General features: G+C 35.2%; 2 protein-coding genes across 2 annotated transcripts; one reads left to right on the top strand and one right to left on the bottom strand.

Moving 5' to 3' along the window:
* Positions 1–44: 44 nt before the first annotated feature.
* On the bottom strand, positions 45–1,819 carry LOC149537976 (anthocyanin 3'-O-beta-glucosyltransferase-like). The gene has a single exon (XM_089799379.1). The coding sequence runs from the start codon at positions 1,785–1,787 to the stop codon at positions 249–251; it is 1,539 nt and encodes a 512-aa protein (XP_089655505.1). The 5' UTR covers positions 1,788–1,819; the 3' UTR covers positions 45–248.
* A 12,399-nt stretch (positions 1,820–14,218) lies between these two features.
* Positions 14,219–16,058, top strand: LOC149537975 (anthocyanin 3'-O-beta-glucosyltransferase-like). Its single transcript, XM_089799378.1, has one exon. The coding sequence runs from the start codon at positions 14,305–14,307 to the stop codon at positions 15,784–15,786; it is 1,482 nt and encodes a 493-aa protein (XP_089655504.1). The 5' UTR covers positions 14,219–14,304; the 3' UTR covers positions 15,787–16,058.
* The last annotated feature ends 6,076 nt before the right edge of the window (positions 16,059–22,134 follow it).

The raw sequence follows: 22,134 nt of genomic DNA, 5'->3' as shown, positions 1-22,134 counted from the left end.
TTTCGTGTCTTATAAAAGGGAGGGACTAATAACCGCCATCACACTTACCATAAAAACCCGAGACAACCCAAATAAATAAAGAACTTTAAGAGGCCACAATTATTTCGATGTAAAGGACGCTCTCATGAAAAACACCCAACCTTTGACCTCTCACGATGGAAGACGCGATTTTCATCTACAAACATACACTTCTATCGGCAAGTCAAACGAGTCAGTTCAAAAGTGCTTTGACAAAATTACTGGTTATCTTAAGCCCGTGGCAGTGCCATGATTTCTGAAACGAACAGATCGAAATTCTTTGCGGAAGATCCATTTTCACCTACAGCGCTTCTTGCAGCTGTCTTTAATTCTTTGACCCTCTTCCTCAACTCTTTCCCCTTCTCTTCCACCATCAGCAACCGTACAATCCTCTCCACGTCATCTCTGGTAACCAGCCAGTTCTGTTCGATTCTCTGCGGCGCCTCCAGAGCGATCCCGATTTCATCCACAACAAACTTAGCATTGAAATGCTGCTCAGCGTAAAGCGGCCAGGCGACGAGCGGAACTCCCATGGCGGTAGATTCCAGAACAGCATTCCAACCGCAGTGAGAAATGAAGCCCCCGGTCGCCGGGTGGGCCAAAATGCCCAGCTGCGGGGCCCACCCGAGGACAAAGAACCCCTGATCTTTGGCCCCCATACGACCGTGCAGCCCCGCTGGTAGAAACTCCGAAGCCGAAGACGTCGACTGCCCGGCGGCGTCGGAGGGCGTGCGGAGAACCCACACGAACTTCACCCCGCTCGCTTCCAACCCAAGCGCGAGCTCCTCCACCTGCGCCGTCGATATTGAATTCTCGCTTCCGAACGAAATATAAACCACAGATTCGTCGGCTTGTTTGTCCAGCCACTGCATACACTTTTCTCCGTCCGTACTCGCCCCCAATTCAACCGCGGGGGCGATTCTTTTTCCCTTCACGGCCTCCCCCTCCTCGAACGCCTCCGGCGGGAGCAGAGGCCCGATCGTTCTGAGAGTCCCGTTAATTCTCTCATAATGGTCGACAAACTCACCCTCCAGCTCGTAAAACGTGTTGACGATGGTCCTCCAGCTCTGCCGGTTCCCGGGCCTCATCCGCCGCCAGTACTGATGCGTCCCGTTCGCCGCCGTCGCCTCGGGCAGCTCGGGCTGCAGCTGAAGCCGGCTCAGCCTAACTTCCCTCGGCACGCCGGGCACCAAGTAACGACCCGACTCCGTTCGCGGGAGGTTCTTCGGAAGAATTTCCCATACGATCTGATGCACCGACTCCGCGAACGTGCCCGACGTTTCGAAACTCACTCTCGGCACACCGTGCTTTTTAGCCACGGCGGATGCCCAGCCAAGGAGAAAATCTGCGATGAGACAGACGGGGGCGGGCAGGGGGCCTATTTCTCCGGCCAAAAAGCTGCCGAGAAAGCGGTCGAAGTGGGGCTCGAGCCTCTCGTCGGCGTCGAGTATCGGCGGCAGCTGGTGCCACTGCACGCTGTTGCTGTTCACTTTGCCCACCGTTAAATGATCCCGAGGAATCTCCATTTCCACCAGGTGGATATCTAACCCGGCCGTCCGGACTTCCTCTACTTTCTTTTGCAGCGAAGGGATGTGGTGAAAGGTGGTGACGAAGCTGATTGTTAAGCCCCTTGCGGCCAGCTTCTTGGCCAGCTGCATGAAGGGGATCAGGTGACCGTGTCCCAACGAAGAGAGCATCATCACATGCACACCCATCTCTCCTTTCTTCTTTCTTTCTGTTGTGGTTTTTTCTCCTACTCTCTCGGGCATTATAATACACCAGGTTTTGCTGACGCGCTTATGACCTCGCCTTGACGCAACCATTTCTTTTTTTTCTCGTGGCCCTTTCATTTCGGCCACGTCTTTCTAATGACTAAAATATTGAGGAAAAGGTTGTCTTTCGGTACGTATAATTCATGTAATCCACAGATTCGCTCCCATCACAAAGCTCTAAATTCCGGACTCAGCTGCTCCACTGGAGTTAATGACTAGTCTTTTTCTGTCGGTTCAAAGAACTAAGTTGACGTGTTTAATTTGGTGTTTGATGTAAATGCAATAGCGTCCCCCAACGACGACGAACTGTAGGCTACCGAAATAATCGGAGATTATTTGTTTTCAAGTTGACAGTGTTTTGCAGCTAATTATTCGGTGGAGGGAAGTCCGAGGACGCACAAATTGTATTATAAAATCTTCTTCTGGTAAAACGAACTATTTTTAATAGTTTAGTTTTTAGTCCGCGTGGGAGAAACCATGCCCGCCGTCCCTGTCTTTGAAGTTCGGTTGGGAAAGCTTTCAATGGACTATCTATTAAATGTTTATACTCGTTGGATGGTGTGTAACTATGATTATTTTAGCTATTTATTTATAGAATTAAGTGTTTGTAGTCTGCAAAAGATGGATATAAAGTATATACCACCTTTGTCTCTAATGGGTAGGGTCTCTAATGGGTAGGGTGAGGAGGTGTGTAAGGTCAAGCAATGCATTAGGTTAATTGGTAGGACATTATTTTTTCATGAATAGTTCCTTTCTATTAATATAAATATAAAGTTATATATTCACAAAATAGGGGTCAAGGGACACAAGTTCACGAGGTGAGAGTTGTTGAAAATGATGTTTTTACAAAACAAGTTTGAATGGAGAAGTGATAGCCTCAAGAGAAATATGAATCAATAAGATAATCATGTTCCATAACTAGAGTATGTTTGTGACAAGGAGAGAGTGAGATGTAATGGTAAATTACATAACCTTTTATGAAAAACATTTTAATTTATGAAATGGATATTATGACAAACGATATATTTTACATTTAAATTTATGAAATAGGTATTAAATATATAATATTGTACATTTTAATTTATGGTTATTTATGAATCTGAACATTATAGACAAAAAGCACACGATCTTATTGATATATTGTAAATTGGGTATGATAGAACAAGGGTGATATTGTTGTGTAGGGTGGAGCTAAGAATCAAAATCTATAAATTTGAGTTGGTATACAATAATTTAGAAACCAAAAAGAAGGTTAGTGGCCATGTTTGTAGGAAAAGATAATCACTAACATTTGTTAATTTCGTTGTAGGTATTCAAAAAAAATTGGAACTCAAGAAAGATGATGAGGACTAGATTATTGTTTATTCACGAAGGAAAATTACTTACCAATCTCATAGAGGGGGCACTCCAAATAACACTAAGCCAACCCTACAAAGAAACATTTGAAATTCTTTGCATTTAGAGTGGAAAATTAAATAACTTAAATGCACAAATTCATTTTTTGTCTATGAGCATGTGATAATTACATTAGAGGTAGAAGCATATGTATTCATGTGACTACAAATCCACCCAATATCCATTGTTTCAGTCAAGTTATGCGTGTTCCACAAACTTGATAACTAAGGGAAGGGGTCAAACAAGTACCCTCAAATGGGAAATGAGCCAAATGCATCCTAGAACACACTTTATAATGTGCTTTCTTGCCTATATTATGCAAAAAGAAACAATCAACCATACTAACTTTGTTTTTCATTCAAATATCATAGATTGCAAATCCTATATTATTGCATATTGGTCTCCATATATAATGAGGTGAAAAACACTCAAATATAAAGTTACATTTTTTCCAATCCTTATATGTACAAGAAAAAGTATTGTAACCGTTTTCTTGTTCTAGATATCATCTATGAATACACTGCACTTTAAGAAAATGTGCCAATGTGCGATGGTTATAAAATTGGGATTTTACCATTGCCAATTGCATTTGAAAGTCTCAAATCTTATTTGTCGGTTCCATGTACAACTCATTGATGATTTCATCTTCCTTACACTAATTTTGTTGATGTCAGTATTGACAGTCTAATTAATGCATGATTATCTGTTCACTTTATTGTTTTCTATTTTTGATGTAAAAAATTCAATTTTATCCTAGCATAATTGACACAGACCAATAAGAATTCAAAAATTGTTGTACATAAATTGATTTAAAAATAAAATTAATTTTATACTTTAGAATGTCAAATTTTAAAAAATTAATAAGTGGGGGGTCTAATGAAAATATTAGATCCTACCTATATAAACATGGATTAATAATAAACTTAAAAATACAACCACAATTATTCAATGAGAGGGCCCTTTGATTGTCAATTAGGTAGCTTGGACAATTGTTTGTCCACATGCTATTATTTAGCAAATAATTGTTTTATTAAAAAATTGGTTAGAGTAAGGAAAATTATTTGTTAAATAATTGACCTCTTATAGAAGCAACTAGAAACCAATTTTGTTATTGGTTGTTGGGTTTTTTTAAGTCTCAACTATTGATTGTGAATCAATCTCAGTCATTGGTTTTCCAATAGGAGTAGTGTAAAAGGGGGTTTGGGGGGTATTTGGAGAACAAAAAGTTTGAGACACATTTGTAGTGATATCAAACAATCTTGTAGTTTTAACAAGGGCACAATGTTAGTGTTGGGGATAGCAATAAGGGAATATCAACGGGAGAAGTTGGGAGATTGTCAAAGTTTTGCCAATAAGAGACAAGGAATTTTTTATATCTTGATTTGTTGAAGTCTAGAATATAATTCCTCACTTGTAGAGTTGGTTTTCCCTTAGGGTTTTTCCCAAGGACACTTTATCCAAAAATATTGTGTTCATTATATTGCAAATTTCTTTGTGTATTTATTTTTTGTTGAAGTTGCAGTTGTGTTATATTTAATATTAGTTGTGAATTAATTTTTAGCAGTTAAATAATCATTTAAAGTAGGAATTTAATAATTAGCGACTACAATAGGAATTTTCATGATATGGTATCAAAGCAATATTGAGGGTTTGCCCTAGGAAAGAAACTGAGAGTTTATAAAACCTAGTTTGACCTTTTTACAGTTAATATTGATTTATCCCTTGAGATGGCTTCAACTGGTTTGAGAGATCAAGATACATTGGATGGTGCCTCAAATTTTGGTGTCTAGGAGGCCAAAGTTTCTTTACTGTTGGAAGAGAATAGTATTAAGGATTATGTTACTAGTGTTGTAGTTGTACCTATATATGTGACATATTTTACAACATACAAGAAGGATGATGCCAAGGTGAGGAGGGTGATCCTTGATGGTGTCAAGGACCATATTGTTCCACATATCTCAGAGTTCATACAATGAAGAAGACGCAAGATGCCATTTTGAATCTACATTAGAATGCTACCACAAATAGGAAGTTGGTTCTCATAGAGATGTTAAAGAATACTTGAATGAACTGAGAGAAGATTTCATAAGTTACCTCACCAGGTTTAAACTTGTCAAGGATGAGTTAGTAGCTATTAGAGATAGCCCTAGTGATGACAAGCTAGCAAATAGCCCTAACTAGGTTTAATAAGCAGTGGAGTGTCTTTGTTCAAGTTTTCATTGGATGAGACACCTTACCGAGTTGGGATTAACTATGGAGTGATTTCACTTAGGAGGAGTTTAGACTAAGTCTTGTCAATGGGGCCAACAAGAGTCAAAAAAATGAGGTGGAATAGGAAAATGTCGCCCTAATGGGAAAAGGGAAAGCAAAGAAGGGGTCTAGGAAATGATCAAATTCACAAAGTAAGGAGGAGAAGAAGAAGAAGGACATGTCTAAGATTGAGTGCTTTGGTTATCAGGACTATGGTCACTATGTTAGTGATTTCCCACAAAGAAAGAAGGGAAAGAAGAAGGTGGCAGATTTTGCAAGTGCAAAAGAGCTCTTTAGTAGAATGTAAGATGAGTTTGCACTTATAACTTGTATGGTTAGCTCAACCTCACAGTGTGTTTAGTATATAGATAGTGGGGCATCATTTCATTTGACAGGAGTTAGAGAGTACTTCTCTAGTTATAAGGAGAACACCAATATCCATATTTCTATGGGAAACTTGTCTAAACTCAACTCAGTTGGGAAAGGGAGTGTTCAATTTTAGAGGGAAAATGGAAATATAATTCCACTTCATGATGTGTCAAGATTAGGTATGAATATGATTTTTGTATCTATCCTTCAAGATAAAGGGTACAATGCACTCTTTAGAGAGGCACATATTCTAATCAAGCAAAAGGATTGGAAATCACCCATAACTATTGGAGTTAGGAGTGTTCTCCTTTATAGGTTGCAGTTGATACTCTTAAGGCACTCATGAGTAGCAGTAATCCTAGAGATCTTGGAGAGCTACATGGCATACAAGGATGGGACATATTCTTCATGGAGCACTTAAATTTCTTCGTGACTGACAAGTGTTCCAGAAGAGAGCATAGAGCACGATGATGTATGCAAGGGATGTGTGTTGAGGAAGTTTGCAAAAACATCTTTTCCAAGGAGTGACACCAGATCTAAGGGTGTTCTTGATCTAGTACATCCATATGTGTTTGGACTGATGTTGACAAAATATCTTAGAGGATATAAGTAATATGTTACTTTTATTGATGATTTCTCCAAGAAGACCTTGATATACTTCTTGAAGACCAAGGATGAGGTTTTCAACCAGTTCCAAGAGTTCAAGGCTCTTGTGGAGGACTCAATGAGAAGGACAAGAAAGGTTCTTTGGTCAAACAATGGAGGTGAGTAAAAAGGAAATGAAAATAATTAAGATAAGAGATAAATATAACTACTTTAAAAAAAAAATTTGAATGCGTAATATAGTCATGTAGTCATGTTTAAATAAATTGTGATCACAATAGATTACTAATTCCACAAAGCATGATAATAGTGATATATGCCAGATGCACATATAATAGTTAAAGACACCAACAATAACACCCCGCCAGGGAACCCAAAAGAAATTAACCTAAAGATAAATCACAATCATCACCTCAATCCTATACAAGCAACTGGAAAGAACCAATAGATAAAACATAGTATTCACCTTAGTCCTTTACAAGCAACTAGAAAGCACCAAAAGATAATTGATCGAAAACTTAAAGGTTACAACAAGAAAGTCACAATAATTACCTTAGTTCTATACAAGCAACTAGAAAGCACCAAAAGATAACTGATCGAAAACTTAAAGGTTACAACAAGAAAGTCACAATAATCACCTCAGTTCTATACAAGCAATTGGAAAACACTAACAAGCACTGATCAAATCTCATCATAGAAAATATGTGACACATCACCATGGTCAGGCATAAAAGATCGTATACATAACATCATCATAGAACAAAACCCCCAAGCCTCTTGTAGACACCCTGACTGGTCAACATACTTAGTCAAGCCCGAAACCCAACATGAAATACAACATACATCTCACAAGAATATAACAAGAATTATTTTTATAGCTAGTTAGGTTATCAAAACACAAGGATTCAATACACAACCAGGGTTTCAGTTTTCATTACCAAAGTATCAAAATTACTAAGGTTTTTGAATTATCAAAAGATGTAATAAATTTCCCCTAATAATAGAAATCATTTCATATAAAATTGAACCATCAAGTAAAACTCGATTTTACTAAAATAATCAATTTCCCAATTACAATTTCAAATTTACTTACCAAATATATCTTATTAATTAGCAATCTTCCATTTAAATGTTATTAAAATTTAATAATCATTAATTAATTTATTAATGATCATAATTATTTACTTATTAATAATTTATATTAATCATTAACAAAATAATTACAAATCTATTAACAAAATTTTAATTATTAATATTATTAATATTTAATATTTAATAACAAAAATATTTAAATTATTAATATTTAATATACATAAAATACAACTAATTTAGAATTTAGAGATATTCAAATTTTTAAAAAATAGTAAAAACACAACTTATCCAACCCTAAGGTGGGGTAGCCACCACACAACCCTAGGCCTACGTGCAATAGTCAAGGACTACACAACAACCTTGGCTGCCATTGCAGTCATGTGACGGAGAATGGAGGAGAAGGGGGGTGGGGAAGTGGGGGCCCTTGCCCACCCAAATACATTTTATTTTAAAAAAATTTCCTTCAAGCGCCATTAAAACCAAAACAAAAAACCCCATATAAAAAAATCATTTATTTTTATTTAATAATGTAATTACCAATTACTGTGGTAATTATATATATATATATATATATATATATATATATATATATAATACAGATCTGATAGGGCAACAAAATTTAAACAATTAAATTTAGTAATTAAAATTGGATTCTCTTTTTAGAACCCCTATCCCAAATTTTTAACAATCCAAATACGAATCCCCAAATTCATCAAACCAGGTTTCCAATCTCAAATTGTTTACAAACGTTTTCGAAATGAAAAACAATAAATACATAAACAAGGGTGTCAACCCAATTGAAATTCTGAATACATATCCATAACAAACACGAAGCAGACAAAGAATTCAAAAGAGAAATCACTACACAAAACTCAACAAGATCATGCCTGGATCTAATGCTAACATTCGAATGAATGAAACTTGCAAGCAATTCCCTTTCTTTCGAAACCCTCTTCTCAAAAATTGACTCCTCCAAACCTGTCTGTGGAGAAATGAGCTCTAATTTCTTAATAAAGAGCTTTCTCGAATTAGGGCTTCGATTTCGCAATCACGTGAAACCTTTTACTTTATTATTTTATTTTATTTTAATCTCACATGCAACCTTTTGCATTTTAATTAAAATAAACTTTATTAAATTAATTTCTTCTCTCTCTTATTAAATCACAAGATGTTTTTTAATAAAATATTTATTAACTTAACTAATAATAATATTTAGAGTTTATTATAAAAATTAAAATCCTAAATATATTATTATTAAATAAAATAAATATGATTACGACAAAATTAGAACTTTAACTACATCTTTAAATTTAATTATTTTATTCAATTAATTTCTCAATTAATTAAATATAATTAAATATTAGTTTTTCTTTATAATTTTTTTATTAAATTAAATTAAATCATTTAATTATCTTTTAATTTGATTTAATTATAATTGAAAATCACAACTGACCAACAAAACTTAATATGAAAACCCAACTGAAAGACAAAACATAGATTCAAACTCCAGGTTCAAAATCACGAATTCATGTCACTTGACGAATTCAAAAAGGTAAATGACTCACATACTTGTCCTAGTTTCTAGGACAATTGGCTTAGGGTTAAGATTTGGACTTAAGAATTATCTCCCCTCTTTCACCATTGAGATACTATGATAGGGCACACTCATCTTGGTAATTCAATGAAGTTGATGCCCGATACCTATAATGTGCATAAAATTCGAGCATGTACATATACATATAATCTAAACTAAATAAGCAATGTCAAGAAGTGGTGCATCGTATAGATCTTGACTAGCAGGTGACTACGACTCCCTCCCTCAACCACATTAGAAACATCAACCATAAAGTAAAACATGCAAGTACACCACACACATGCAAGTATGGGGTAAGTATCCATGGAAACTACATATAAATAGTCCATCTAACTATCATCATGAAATAACTGAAGTCACTATATGAACATACATGTATCATCATCGAGATAATCCTAAACACACGAAACAACTAAGTATCAAGTAGCTCATTAAATAACATACACTGAGTTTGAAATAACATCTAATCAAATCTAGTAACCAAGTACCGCTAATCATAAAACATAATCATAAAACTAGCCTAAAAGAATTCAACAATACAATCTAAAAAGTAAACTAGGGGTAGGCATTAAATCCACCCCCCTTGACTTAGACTTACTCCTGCAAGCCTACAAGAAAGATAGAACTAAAGCACTCACTACGCAGGTCCCATTGGATCCTTTCCCCTTGTTGGAGAACAAGACTCCACTTAAAACACCCTATGTGATCTACCCATATCTCCAACCATGGGTTTTGAAGTTGTAGGTCTCTGATATGAGAACTATGATTTCCTTTAAGGACAATGGGACAACTTGTGTCTGCATTTTCCGCATCAAAAACATTCTCCATCAAAACTCCTCTACGCTCTAAGTGCGCCCAGTAAAAACTACCCCCACTAGCAAAAGAATGAGTACTTCGAGACGACTGGTCATACTAGTTGCGCTTATTATGCTGAGAGTACTGAGAATCCCTAGAGTGTGAACCATTGTCACCATTTATACTGGAGGATAAGATCATCCTTGCTGCTACTGATTACCTTCTGAAGAAGCAGGCTTGCTATTGCTACTCGATCCCTAACTACCTTTGGACCTTGATGCTGTAGGTGTTCCCACAAATCCACCATGTCCCAAGGTGACGCTTTTCTCTACAAGGATAGTCTAATGTACCACATCCTTGAGGGTTTTAGGTTGGAAGACTTTTACACCCCCAATAAGATGGTTGTTCAAACCTTGAATGAAGTGTTGAACCATCAACGATTAACTCTCACCAGTCCCTGCATAGGGCATGAGCTCATAGAATTTTCGTTCATACTTTGTCATGTTCATAGTATACTATCTCAGATTGTAAAACTCATCTACAATCAATTCTTCATAAATTTATGAAGAATTCAGCAATACAATTTGAAAAGTAAACTAGGGGTATGCATTACACCAACATGATAACATATATAATATGTATAGACATCAATATGATATAACATACCTAAGCACGACCCTTATAAACCCCAACATCAATATATAAAGATAACTTATCAATCATAGACTCAATACACACTATAAATAGAATACAAACATTATAATAAATATCCAATATCAATTATTCCATATCACCCATGCAAATAAACTCTCCACTAAAAATGTCCTGCAAACATACCAAACATGAGCATCATATAGCTTCAAGGTAAAATAAGACCAAACAAAAAGGAAAATCCATGGCCCCCTCTTTTTAAATTCCTCTCCAATTTCCCTAGTGCAAACAAAAATCATCACTCACAAGACGTTTAGCTAGTGTCCAAGCTTTCTCTATCATTATCATTATATCACACATTTGTAGCTCTTCTATTTTCTATGGGGTAGCCATATAGTCAAAATAACATCGCAATAGATAACTAGTACCACGTAGCATGATAATAAAGTCACTTTTTATCATAATTATAAAATAGACCATTAAGAAAATTAACTTTATTCTCACATACATAACAATAACCAAAAAATAATTTTAAAAATCAATATAACTACACCTGTCCTTTAATAACCAAAATCAATACATGAACATAACAAGAGCTTTGCAAGCTAGAGTCCCACTTGGTGCAATATATAAATGACAGTGGAAGTAAAAAATAAAAATAAAATTAAATCGAGAGTGAAAAGAATTATAAAAGGTATAGAAGAATTAAAAATAATTTACCAAAATTTAAAAAGTGTATATATTTATGTTAAAATATTTAAATAAAGAGTTGGTTTTAATATTTACTAGATTAAATTTATTGAAACCTAAATAATAATCTACAAAACTAATAACAAATATTTTTATATTTAGTTGTAATTACATTATGATTATGAATACTACTAATTATACAAAAATAGCAAAAAACTAGAATAAGTAAATTTAAAAAAAAAATAGTGTTCAAATTAAAACAAATTTGAAAAAGATAAAATGTAATTGAAAAAATAAACTTAAGAAAATTTATACGGTATTATCCATAGAGAACCTGAAATGACACGCTTGCCTTTTCCAAATCACAAGTTCATTTTTACTTAAATTTCCTTAAGAGAAAATGGAAAGATTGCGGACAAAAATGGACACAACCAATAGAATAATTGGAAATTAAATTCAATTTTTTTATTAAATAAGAAATTTTAGTTCGACCATATAATATAAAGGGAAAGTTTTGAAAATTACACGACTACCTTGAAACAAGGATTAATACAAAATAGTCCATCAAAAATATAGTCTTTGCCTATAAATAAGCAAGACTAATAACCATATATGATTATAGGTGTTCATAGCTATACAATAAGTAAATATACCCGACCACCATCAATAACAAGAGTTCTTGATGAGTTGGAGTCCCTGCCTTTTGAAAAATGGGAGAGCCATGAAGTCAAAAATCATGATAACTTAAATTGAATCTAGAATGAATGCTTTAGAACATAGTCAAATGAATTGAAACGAAGAAATTGGCTTTGGAACAATTCAAACATCTCAATCTTAATGGCATAAAAAGTAAAAGATTAAATCAATCATGATATCAATTTTAACAAATTCTTAGTGTGGGTTGACCCATTGAAGAGCTAAATTCAAGATCCTCAACTTAGCTTTGATTAAATATATTAATTTTTTTATTTTTATAATTAATTGCTAAGATAGGTGATGCCCATTATTATTATTATTTTTAACTATTAGATTACTCTAATTATTTCTATCGTTTTTAAGAATTTCTTTTTTAACAAATAGAATATTTTCAGAATATTTTGATTCCCTCACATTGTAGGTTAAATTCCTTGCCATGTTTTCAGAAAAAGATCCACACACTAGCACATATAATATTAATTATAATACAAAATACACGTAGGAGTTTAAAGAAGGAATGAAGTTTATCATGGTTTATTGCTCTGTGGAGGAGCAAGTCTATGGGTTTGATTACTCTGCAAGGTCAAACATCAATGAATTTATGTGGCCTTCTAACTCATCTCTTCCCAAATTGAATCAAGAGAAGTGGCCTGTGCAAAAGTCGGCTTTCAAGTGCAGTAATTGAACCCCTGCTAGGAACTTAGATTGTTATCTTCATCTACAACGACTTTCTTCAAATCTAAGAGAATATTTCTTTCAGGGAGGGGGCTTGCAATTGTAGCTAAAGAGGTAAAGCAACATAATATTTGGATGATTGGAAATGCAACTTTACAATATGGAAGCGCAATACTTCCCATGATTTTTGGACACTAAAATTCTTCCCATTGTCAACAAACAAAAGACAATAAGATATGTTTATATGTTTGAATAGGAAGTGAATAATGAAGAAATCCCTTCCCATAGTTAAGGTGAAGGAAACAGGGATGTCATATATGCAAAGAAAGAGTGTCACATCCACACTCATATTTTGTCATTTGCTGTGTATTTTTCCAAATAGGGGAAAAGTTGTGTGATCATGCTAATGCCTGCTGAATTCATTGGTCCTCCTTCAACAACAAAATGTGGTGTCAAAATTGAAAATTAATTAGGTAGGTAGATTGTGATTCAGATGACATTTTATTCAAATCTTTTTAGTCTTCTTTTGGACAAATATCCGTGTGGCTTAAAATTGTGGTTGTTGAAAAAACACATCTACTGCCTTCTAGAGAATTTCCACACAATTCCCTGCATAATCTATTAGTATAATCGGGATTGGATAGTAGAAGATGCCATAGTACAATCTGCCTTCTAGAGAATTCTGTGCAAAGTTACCAATATAAAATTGTGTGGAGTGTGTTTCAGTCTAATTGTGTCATGGCATCCTTCTTGACTTGCCGTACAAATATTTCTCAGCAACATAACACCAACGGTCCACAACACTGACAGACATTAAATATGTTGTTATCTATCTGTTTTTTCCTTTTTCTCAATTTGAAAAAAGAGATTAATACTCAAGAAATTGATCTTTGACCGATGAAAAATAAAAAAATTGATTGTTATAATTGAATTAAAAAATACAGATCCAAAAACCTTAACTTTTAACATTTTGTTTCTACAATCAAATTAATACTGAGGAGTCTAATGAAAACATTAGTTCAAAGGGACTAATAATCATATTATCAATCTACAATATAACAACACAAACATGATCATTAATATCAACATCAATCATTCCATACCACTCATTAGTACCTCCAGATAAAAGAAGTTTTTAAAACTAAATAAATAAAACCCATAACCCCACTCTGTTCAAGTTCCCTTCCAATCACCCCCTGGCTAAACGAAATTGACCGCCCAAGAGACGTTTGACGAAGTTCTTCTTTATCATTACGTCACGAATTTGACATCAGGGCATTCGTGGCCATCGATTTCCTCTGATAAGGGGGCCATCCCTCCCCAATCCATGCCTTTGTCCAAGGCGTAAACCATCATCTACAACTAGGTTTTTAATTCGCTCTAACAGCCGGCCGATTGTGCCAACCCCACGAAACTAGACAGGAGTAATCGTCTTTTTCAATGTGAAAAAACGTCGGTCCAATTCGACGGGCAATGTAGAGCAAATGTGACTGCGTAATTGTAGAACGAATGTTACTACGTGATGGTGTGGTAAGTGGCTATGCCAACGTCAGCGAAACGTCAGCGAAACGTCATGGGCTTGAAGCTTGGATCATCTATATATATTAACCATGCTTCCGCATCAATTCAGTGCAGAAGAAAGAAAAAAGAGTTACCTGGAACTGAAATTCAAAGAGAGTAGCAGAGAGAGAAAAATAGAAGAAGATGGGTTTGCACGTGATGATGCTGTCTTCGTTGGGACACGGTCACCTGATCCCCTTCATGCAGCTCGCCCACAAACTGGCCGCCAAGGGCTTAACCGTCAGTTTCGTCACAACCTTTCACCACGTCCCTTCCCTGCAAAAGAAAGTGGACGCCGCCCGTCAAGCCGGCTTAGAAATCCACCTGCTCGAGATGGAGATTCCCAAAGATCATCTCACGCTGGGCAAAGTGAACAGCAACAGCGTGCAGTGGCACCAGCTGCCGCCGTTACTTGACGCCGACGAGAGGCTCGAGCCCCATTTCGACCGATTTCTTGGCCGGTTTTTGGCCGGAGAAATAAGCCCCCTGCCCGCCCCGGTCTGTCTGATTGCAGATTTTCTTCTGGGTTGGTCTTCGGCCGTGGCTAAAAAGTTCGGTATACCGAGAGTGAGTTTCGAGACGTCGGGGATGTTCGCGGAGTCGGTGCAGCAGATCGTATGGGACACGCTCCCCCGGAACCTGCCGCGTACGGAGTCGGGTCGTTACTTGGTGCCGGGCGTGCCGAGGGAAGTGAGACTGAGCCGGCTTCAGCTGCTGCCCGAGCTGCCCGAGGCGACGGCGGAGAACGGGACGCATCAGTTCTGGGTGCGGCAGAGGCGCGGGAACAAGCAGAGCTGGAGGACCATCGTCAACACGTTTCACGAGCTCGAAGGGGAATTTGTCGATCATTTTGAGAGAGTTAACGGGACTCTCAGAACAATCGGGCCTCTTCTCCCGCCGGAGGCTTTCGAGGACGGGAAGGGAAAAAGAATCGCCCCCGCGGTTGAATTGGGGGCGAGTACGGACGGAGAAAAGTGTCTGCAGTGGCTGGACAAACAAGCCGAGGAATCTGTGGTTTATATTTCGTTCGGGAGCGAGAATTCGATATCGACGGCGCAGGTGGAGGAGCTCGCGCTTGGTTTGGAGGCGAGCGGGGTGAAGTTCGTGTGGGTTCTCCGCACGCCCTCCGACGCCGCCGGGAAGTCGACGTCTTCTTCGTCGCCTTTGGAGTTTCTCCCGACGGGGTTGCACGGTCGTATGGGGGCTAAAGATCAGGGGTTCTTTGTCCTCGGATGGGCTCCGCAGTTGGGCATTCTGGCCCACCCGGCGACCGGGGGCTTTATTTCTCATTGCGGTTGGAACGCCGTTTTGGAATCCACCACCGCTGGAGTTCCGCTCATCGCCTGGCCACTTTACGCTGAGCAGCCTTTTAACTCAAAGTTTGTTGTGGATGAGATCGGGATTGCTCTGGAGGCGCCGCAGAGAATTGAGGAGAATTGGTTAGTGAGCAGAGATGACGTGGAGAGGATTGTACGGTTGTTGATGATTGAAGAGAAGGGGAAAGAGTTGAGGAAGAGGGTCAAAGAATTGAAGGCGGCTGCAAGAAGCGCAATCAGTGAAGGTGGATCTTCTGCTAAGAATCTGGATCTGTTCGTCTCAGAGATCAATGCACTCCCGCAGTGTTGAGACGAAACGGAACGGATTCAGGATTGCAAATAACAGCTGCAGCACTTGGGTTTTCCAGCTTTTGAAACAGAATCGCATCTTCGATCATGATAATGTGTGAAAAGTTTGGGCGTGCAATTGGACGCTCCGTCCCGTCGAAATTATTGCTGTTGCTTTCTAAGATATTTTCTTTATTTACTCAACTCTGCCTTTTGGGCGGGCGATGTCTATACAGCAGAGGATTTGCATCGATGTGACAGTTTTCTGAATTAATTAATTAATTGAATTAGTTAGCCACGGGCCTTTTGGGCGGGGGGTGTTGGCTGTGTCTTTAACCATTGTCTATGTAGTGGGTGTTGGCTGTGTCTTTAACCATTGTCTATGTAGTGCACTCAATTGTATCATTGACTCTGACTTGTCAATAGATCGAAAGGTATAAATTAAAGAATACAAGTCAAAGTCTTTGGTTGATCATTATTATTATTTTTATTTATTGAAGTTCTAGTAAATTCAAATTGTCTTTTAGATAAGAGGCTTACAGGTTATCATTGTGTTATAGGCTCTTGTTCATTATGATAGAATAGTTGTTAATATATGGAAGGGTACAAATTGAAGTATCCAAGTGTTGAATTTAATAGTGATGTAGTTAGAAGAATCTTTTTAGTTAAGTGCCAACTATCTAATGTCATCATGATTTTAGAGCCACGTATCATAATAAGTCAAAGTGTGAAATTGTTATCAAAGATTCAATTGTATAGTTTAATGTAGATAAATATATAACTGATTTAATTGTAATCATTATTATTTTTTTGACATTTTGGAAATTGTATAGTTTTTAATTTAATGTAGATAAACATAAAATTGATTTCATTGTAATCATTGTTATTTTTTTGACATTTTGGAAATTGTATAGTTTTTCGAGTCAATTTAATATAGATAAACATAAAAATAATTTCATTGTAATCATTGTTATTCTTTTAACATTTTTCAAAATATTAATTAGCTTTGACATATTTTTTAACTATTCTTAAAATCATTGCATAGTGTTTATTGTAATATTTCAATATCACATAATATTTTCTTTGTATTATATATTACATTAAGATAAATTTTATATTGAAATAATGTTAGTATAATCTATTGTTGAATATTGCTAATACTAAATTGTCATTTGTAATTATGTTATATTTTTATTTTTGTATTAACTAGCAGTTGCACCTAAAAGAAGTGCAATGTTTTAGCCGATAGAAAAATATATTTAGTATTTCTATCTTTTTTTCCTCTATCTAAGTGAAAGATTACATAGATAATAAGATATATTACATCATTTGGAAAGGGTGGACTACATGTTTCAAAATTGAGAAATTTCTCATTCTCTAATACATCCATATTTTTATTCACATAGTAAACTATGACATGTCCACACATTTCCACACGTTGAATTCAGTGGGTTGTTCAACTTACACTCTATTTTATCTCTCAATTGTTTGTGGTGGTGATGTTGGAGAGGCTTCCAAGATTGTCTTGATACAACCTCAGCTAATTCATTGAAGTGGAGTCGACTATCAATGTCACTTTTTCTTCATCTTCTCTAAATTGTCTTTTTTGTCTTCTCATCTTCCTCTTATTATCATCCTTCTCCACCACCACCTCCTCCCCTTCTCCTTTTTCTCCTTCTCTTTCTTCTTCTTTTCCTCCTCTTCTCCTCCTCATCCATCTCATGTTTCCCTTCTCCTTCTTCACCACCTACTCCCCCTCCTCATCTTCCTTCTCCTCATCATCTCCTCTTCCTCCTCCACCTGTTATCCTTCTTCTCATTGTCCTCTTCTTCCTCTTTCTCTACTTTGCTTCCCTCCCTCCTCCTCCTCTTTTATCTATTATTCTAATATTACCACTATCTATTGTTTATTTGTTACACTCTTTAATTTAATATTAAAATTTTATTTTTCATACTTTAGTAAGTTTTTTTATTATATTGATTAATTTAAATTTATTTTAATTCTATAATACTCATATAAAAAAAATCATTTTTTTATAAATTTTGATTTTGTTGTATATTGAATATGATTATATATTCTATTAGTTAATTAGAATTCTTGCTACTCTTCTACATATATTTTCTGAAACATAGATTGTAAATTATTTTTAAATTTATGTCACTTTTTTACAATTGTAATATTCAACTTTTCATTTTATATTTTCAAATTAGATAAATGTGTGTAACTTAGATACTTACGAGAAAATGTTTATATTTTTATAGTTTTGAAATGCTAATTGATTTTATTTTTCCATTCAATTTTTAATAATATTTATGGTTTTATATTGTCATATTTTTTTAAATTAATATTAATGATTCATTTTGATTAATTTTTAGCCTGTTATTTTTTTAATAATATTTATTTGTTTTAATTTGAAAGTTAACTATGATCGTAAATTTTTAAAATTCTAATCATGAAGTGAACATTTTAAAAAATATTATAGATTATTTCATGAAATATTTTACTCATCTATTAGACTTAATTAAATATATTGTACAATCAACATGACATATTTTCTTGATTTTGTTGTTAAAACTGGCGATTCTCCCAAAAAGAAAGTAGAAAATGTGAGAAAGGCTAAAAAAATATTTTTTCAATTCGAGTAATCTCATTCACAAAAACTTGGCAAAGGAAATTTCCCTAACAATGCATGCTTGAGCAAGAAGATTATTCTGTTACTACAGAAGTCTAGAAGTAGTTCACGAGTGATGTCTCCCCCTTTACAAACTAGCAATAGATTTGACATCTTAACCTCCCTATAGGAAGAAAGCAAGGAAAAATCTATAGTGGATAGGAAAGATAGTTTCATATCGTTGGTCAAGCTTCCTGAAGCAAGAGACAAAGAAAATCTCAAAGCACAAGAAAAGCAGAATTATGATCTTAATAACTTAGATGAAACTAAAAAATGATGGAAACATGTGTTTAAAATAAAAATCAAAAGGGTAGTAATTCCTCAAGTGTAGATTGATTCAAAACCACATAACGAGAATAGGGAGGAATTGCGATTCAAGCGATAAACAATTTTTTTTAGTAAAACAAAGTTTGTAGGAAATCCCATTTTCCCTCATGTTTAGACCTTATCCAAATCTACGAAAGAAGGGAATAATGACATAACCCGTGTTAATAAGCCTCAACCAAAAATGTATATGTAGCTAATAGAATTCCTATAGGCCCTAAGAAACCCAACATATCCTCTAGTTTAAACTTGATCAAGGAATCTAGCAATCTTAATACCCTTTCCAGATGCCCCAAAGCTTATATCCCACCTCACAGAAAATCTAATGGATCTAGGGTAAATTACAATTATTCAGACATACCTAATAGCTCACTAAAAGTAGAAACCCTAATTGCTAACCAGAATAGATACAAGGATATCTAGATAATAAGTGACAAATATAGCAAGGATAGATGGCATGAATGTTTAGAATTAGGAGTAGACACATTTTGTAGTGGCCTGAGAGATTTAATCCCAAAATTTGTAAGAAGTTTAAAAATTATCTGTGGGGATCAGGTAAGTATCATTACTTATTCCAAGTGTTCGTTGTATTTAAATTGCCTAAACAAAGAAATTAGGAATGATCTGGTTTCAATTTCATATTGTTTATACATAGGATATTCATTAAAATCTATAACATGGGAACCAAATTGTAATGAACAAAAGTTAGGAAAGTATCATGCTCCTACTTGGTTTGAATGCAAAAACTTTCCACCAAAATTAAATCATATTCAAATTCTTAAAAAAATAGATAAAAACTTAGGCATTTCCTGGGCATTGAATCAGATTTTGACATATCCAAAACCATTAAGTTTTTTATGGACACAATGCTAGGGAAGAAGGACCTTAATACCAAGAAGATTATTACAAATAGATCTATTTATGAACTAACCTTCACAAGATTCAAAGGAGAAATCAAAGGCATCATTAGATCAAATCTTAGTTGTGATACTTACCAGATTAATAAAATCACAAATCTTAAAGAGGTACTTAGTAGTATGAATAGGTGGAGGAAAAGATCATAGTATGAAAAAGAAAAAGAAAAAGAAAAGGATGGATATATTCAAAAAATACATAAATGGAGGAAGGGAGCTAAGAAAGAAGCAATGAAAGAAGAAGAAGTAAGATTCGGGGAACCAAAGAAGTAGAATGTATTTATAGAAAAGGAAAGATCAAGAAAACAAAATAAAAACTAGGGGAAAATGAAGAGATCAAAAGAAACAAAAAATAGGATTAGGGAATATATGTATATGCAATACGAAATATCTAAGTTTAAACAATGCATACTTTGCCAAAGACAGAATGGTTTCATAGAAGACCTCAATTCTAGTATGAAGAGCTGTAATAGATTATCTCATGACATCTTAAACTTACAAAGAATGATATCTATGATCAAATAGTCTTAGGAGAGAGATTGCATACAAAGCATTTGAAACTTTCAACTCAAGGTTCTAGAGTAGAGAAAGCCTCAAAATTAGCAAATAAAGAAGAAGAAGAAATACTCATAGATAAAAGGATTAAAGAGGGATCAAGAGATGGAGTAAGACAAGAAACTAAACAACCTAAAAGCTAGAGCTATGATAAATTCTTAACCCAGAAGGAAAATTACATAAAAGAGAATCAAGCAACATTAAATCAAAGTATGGAGATCATAACAAAGGAGAAATAAGAACAACATTTAGAAAATGAGGACAAAGAACTTCAAGAATCGACAAAAGGAAATGGAATTAGAGTGCAGACAAAGTTTGATAAGAATTTAGAAGTCATGGATTGCCAAGCATGTCTAGAAACACACTTACATGTAGAACAACATGCTTAAGAAGTTAGTATACCTCAAGCCTCATCTAAACATAAGGGTAATGTCACAAACTATAGAAAAGAAGAAGAAAAGAGTTCACAAATTTTGGCAAAATCCTACAAATGGAAAAGACCCCTTTGAAGGAAGTGATAGAGGGGAACAATAGTGCCATGTGGAATTGAACAAGAATAAGGATCCTCTAATACAAATGGAAGTAGTTTCTTGCATTAAGACAATTAGTATAGAGGAATAAGATACCTATAAAGAAAAAAGGGTAGTTAATGATAATCAGATAGAAACTAGCTAGACATGGGAATAGTTTGGGGTCTTAAATGATGCAGAGAAAATAATTGAGAAAGAAAAGGTTAAAAGTATGGACCAAAAAGTATAAATAGAGTAAGGAATGAGATATGGGTGAAATGTACATAGAGGGGAACCTGTTGAAAAAAAATTGATATGAGTATGAAAATGTGTTTCAATTATTGTTTTGTCACTAATGCTAAACCTACTACTTGCTAGTAAGACAATTGCTTAAATGATTTCAGTACTATCATTTGTTTGATTAGTGAAGAGGATTTGATTAAATAAGGTAACACTAGCACCTAGAGGAAAGGTTGAGTTATGATATGAAAAAGATTACAAGGATAAGTTGAAACAATAATATTATAGTGCATTGATAATCTACTTAAGGTTGCAAAGAATGGATACACTGACTAAGTTCAAAAGAACAAGTTAAAGGAAGAATGTCTACCAAGTGTAACAATCTGCATAGTAGGTGCCGAGAAAATTTAGTGTAAGCTAAGCATAAAATCAATTGGAGCCGAGAAAAGTCAAAGTTTAGTGTGTGCCAATTGATAAAGTGTAAGATGAGTAAATTTTAGTTGATGTCAAGAACCAATAAACTTCAGTTCATATCAAGTGTTTTGATAGTGGATGTCGAGTAATGTAGTATGTGCCAAGCATCATAAACAAGTTAATGCTGAGTGTCAACATTATAAGAAAGATCATGAATTTGATAAATTTGAGCTGACAAGTTTGATTTCTTAGATTGTGTGAATTGTGTGGAAGATAAGCTTGATGAGCTGGTGGCACAAAATTCAAGGTGAACTATTTTGAGGTGAATTCAAAAAATATTGAAGGAGAAATTTCTAGAAGGGAATGAAATGAAATGATGGGTAGATTCATTGAATCCTACCTAATCCAACCTAACCCTAAAATGAACAATGGAGGATGAAAAACAAAAGATCTAAATTTTTTATTTATAGAGACGACTGGTTAGAAGTAAAGGTTGTCATGTGTGAGAACCTAAGGAAGACAAGGAGTCTAGGGTATTGCTTCATTTAGTGACCTAAGATAAGAGACTACATTGGCAAGCAAAGCAAGAAGACTTAAGGGTATGGATGCTTGAAGGATGAACAAGCTATCAGAGTTGAAGTGTGGGAAAGCCAAGTAGAATGGAAGACTAAAAACATAGATCTGTAATCTGCAAAATGGAGTTGTAAGTTGTAATTAGATCAAGCCTTACTTTTCTAATCATT

The sequence above is a fragment of the Cupressus sempervirens genome, chromosome 9 (assembly GCF_028749045.1).
Source record: "Cupressus sempervirens isolate cs-2001-9-10 chromosome 9, ASM2874904v1, whole genome shotgun sequence".
NCBI lineage: Eukaryota > Viridiplantae > Streptophyta > Pinopsida > Cupressales > Cupressaceae > Cupressus > Cupressus sempervirens.
Note: the sequence above shows the minus strand (reverse complement) of the source record. Positions and strands in the feature narration are given on the sequence as shown.

Coding starts and splice junctions, on each gene's coding strand:
- LOC149537975 (XM_089799378.1), top strand. CDS start 14,305: ATGGGTTTGCACGTGATGATGCTGTCTTCGTTGGGACACGGTCACCTG.
- LOC149537976 (XM_089799379.1), bottom strand. CDS start 1,787: ATGCCCGAGAGAGTAGGAGAAAAAACCACAACAGAAAGAAAGAAGAAA.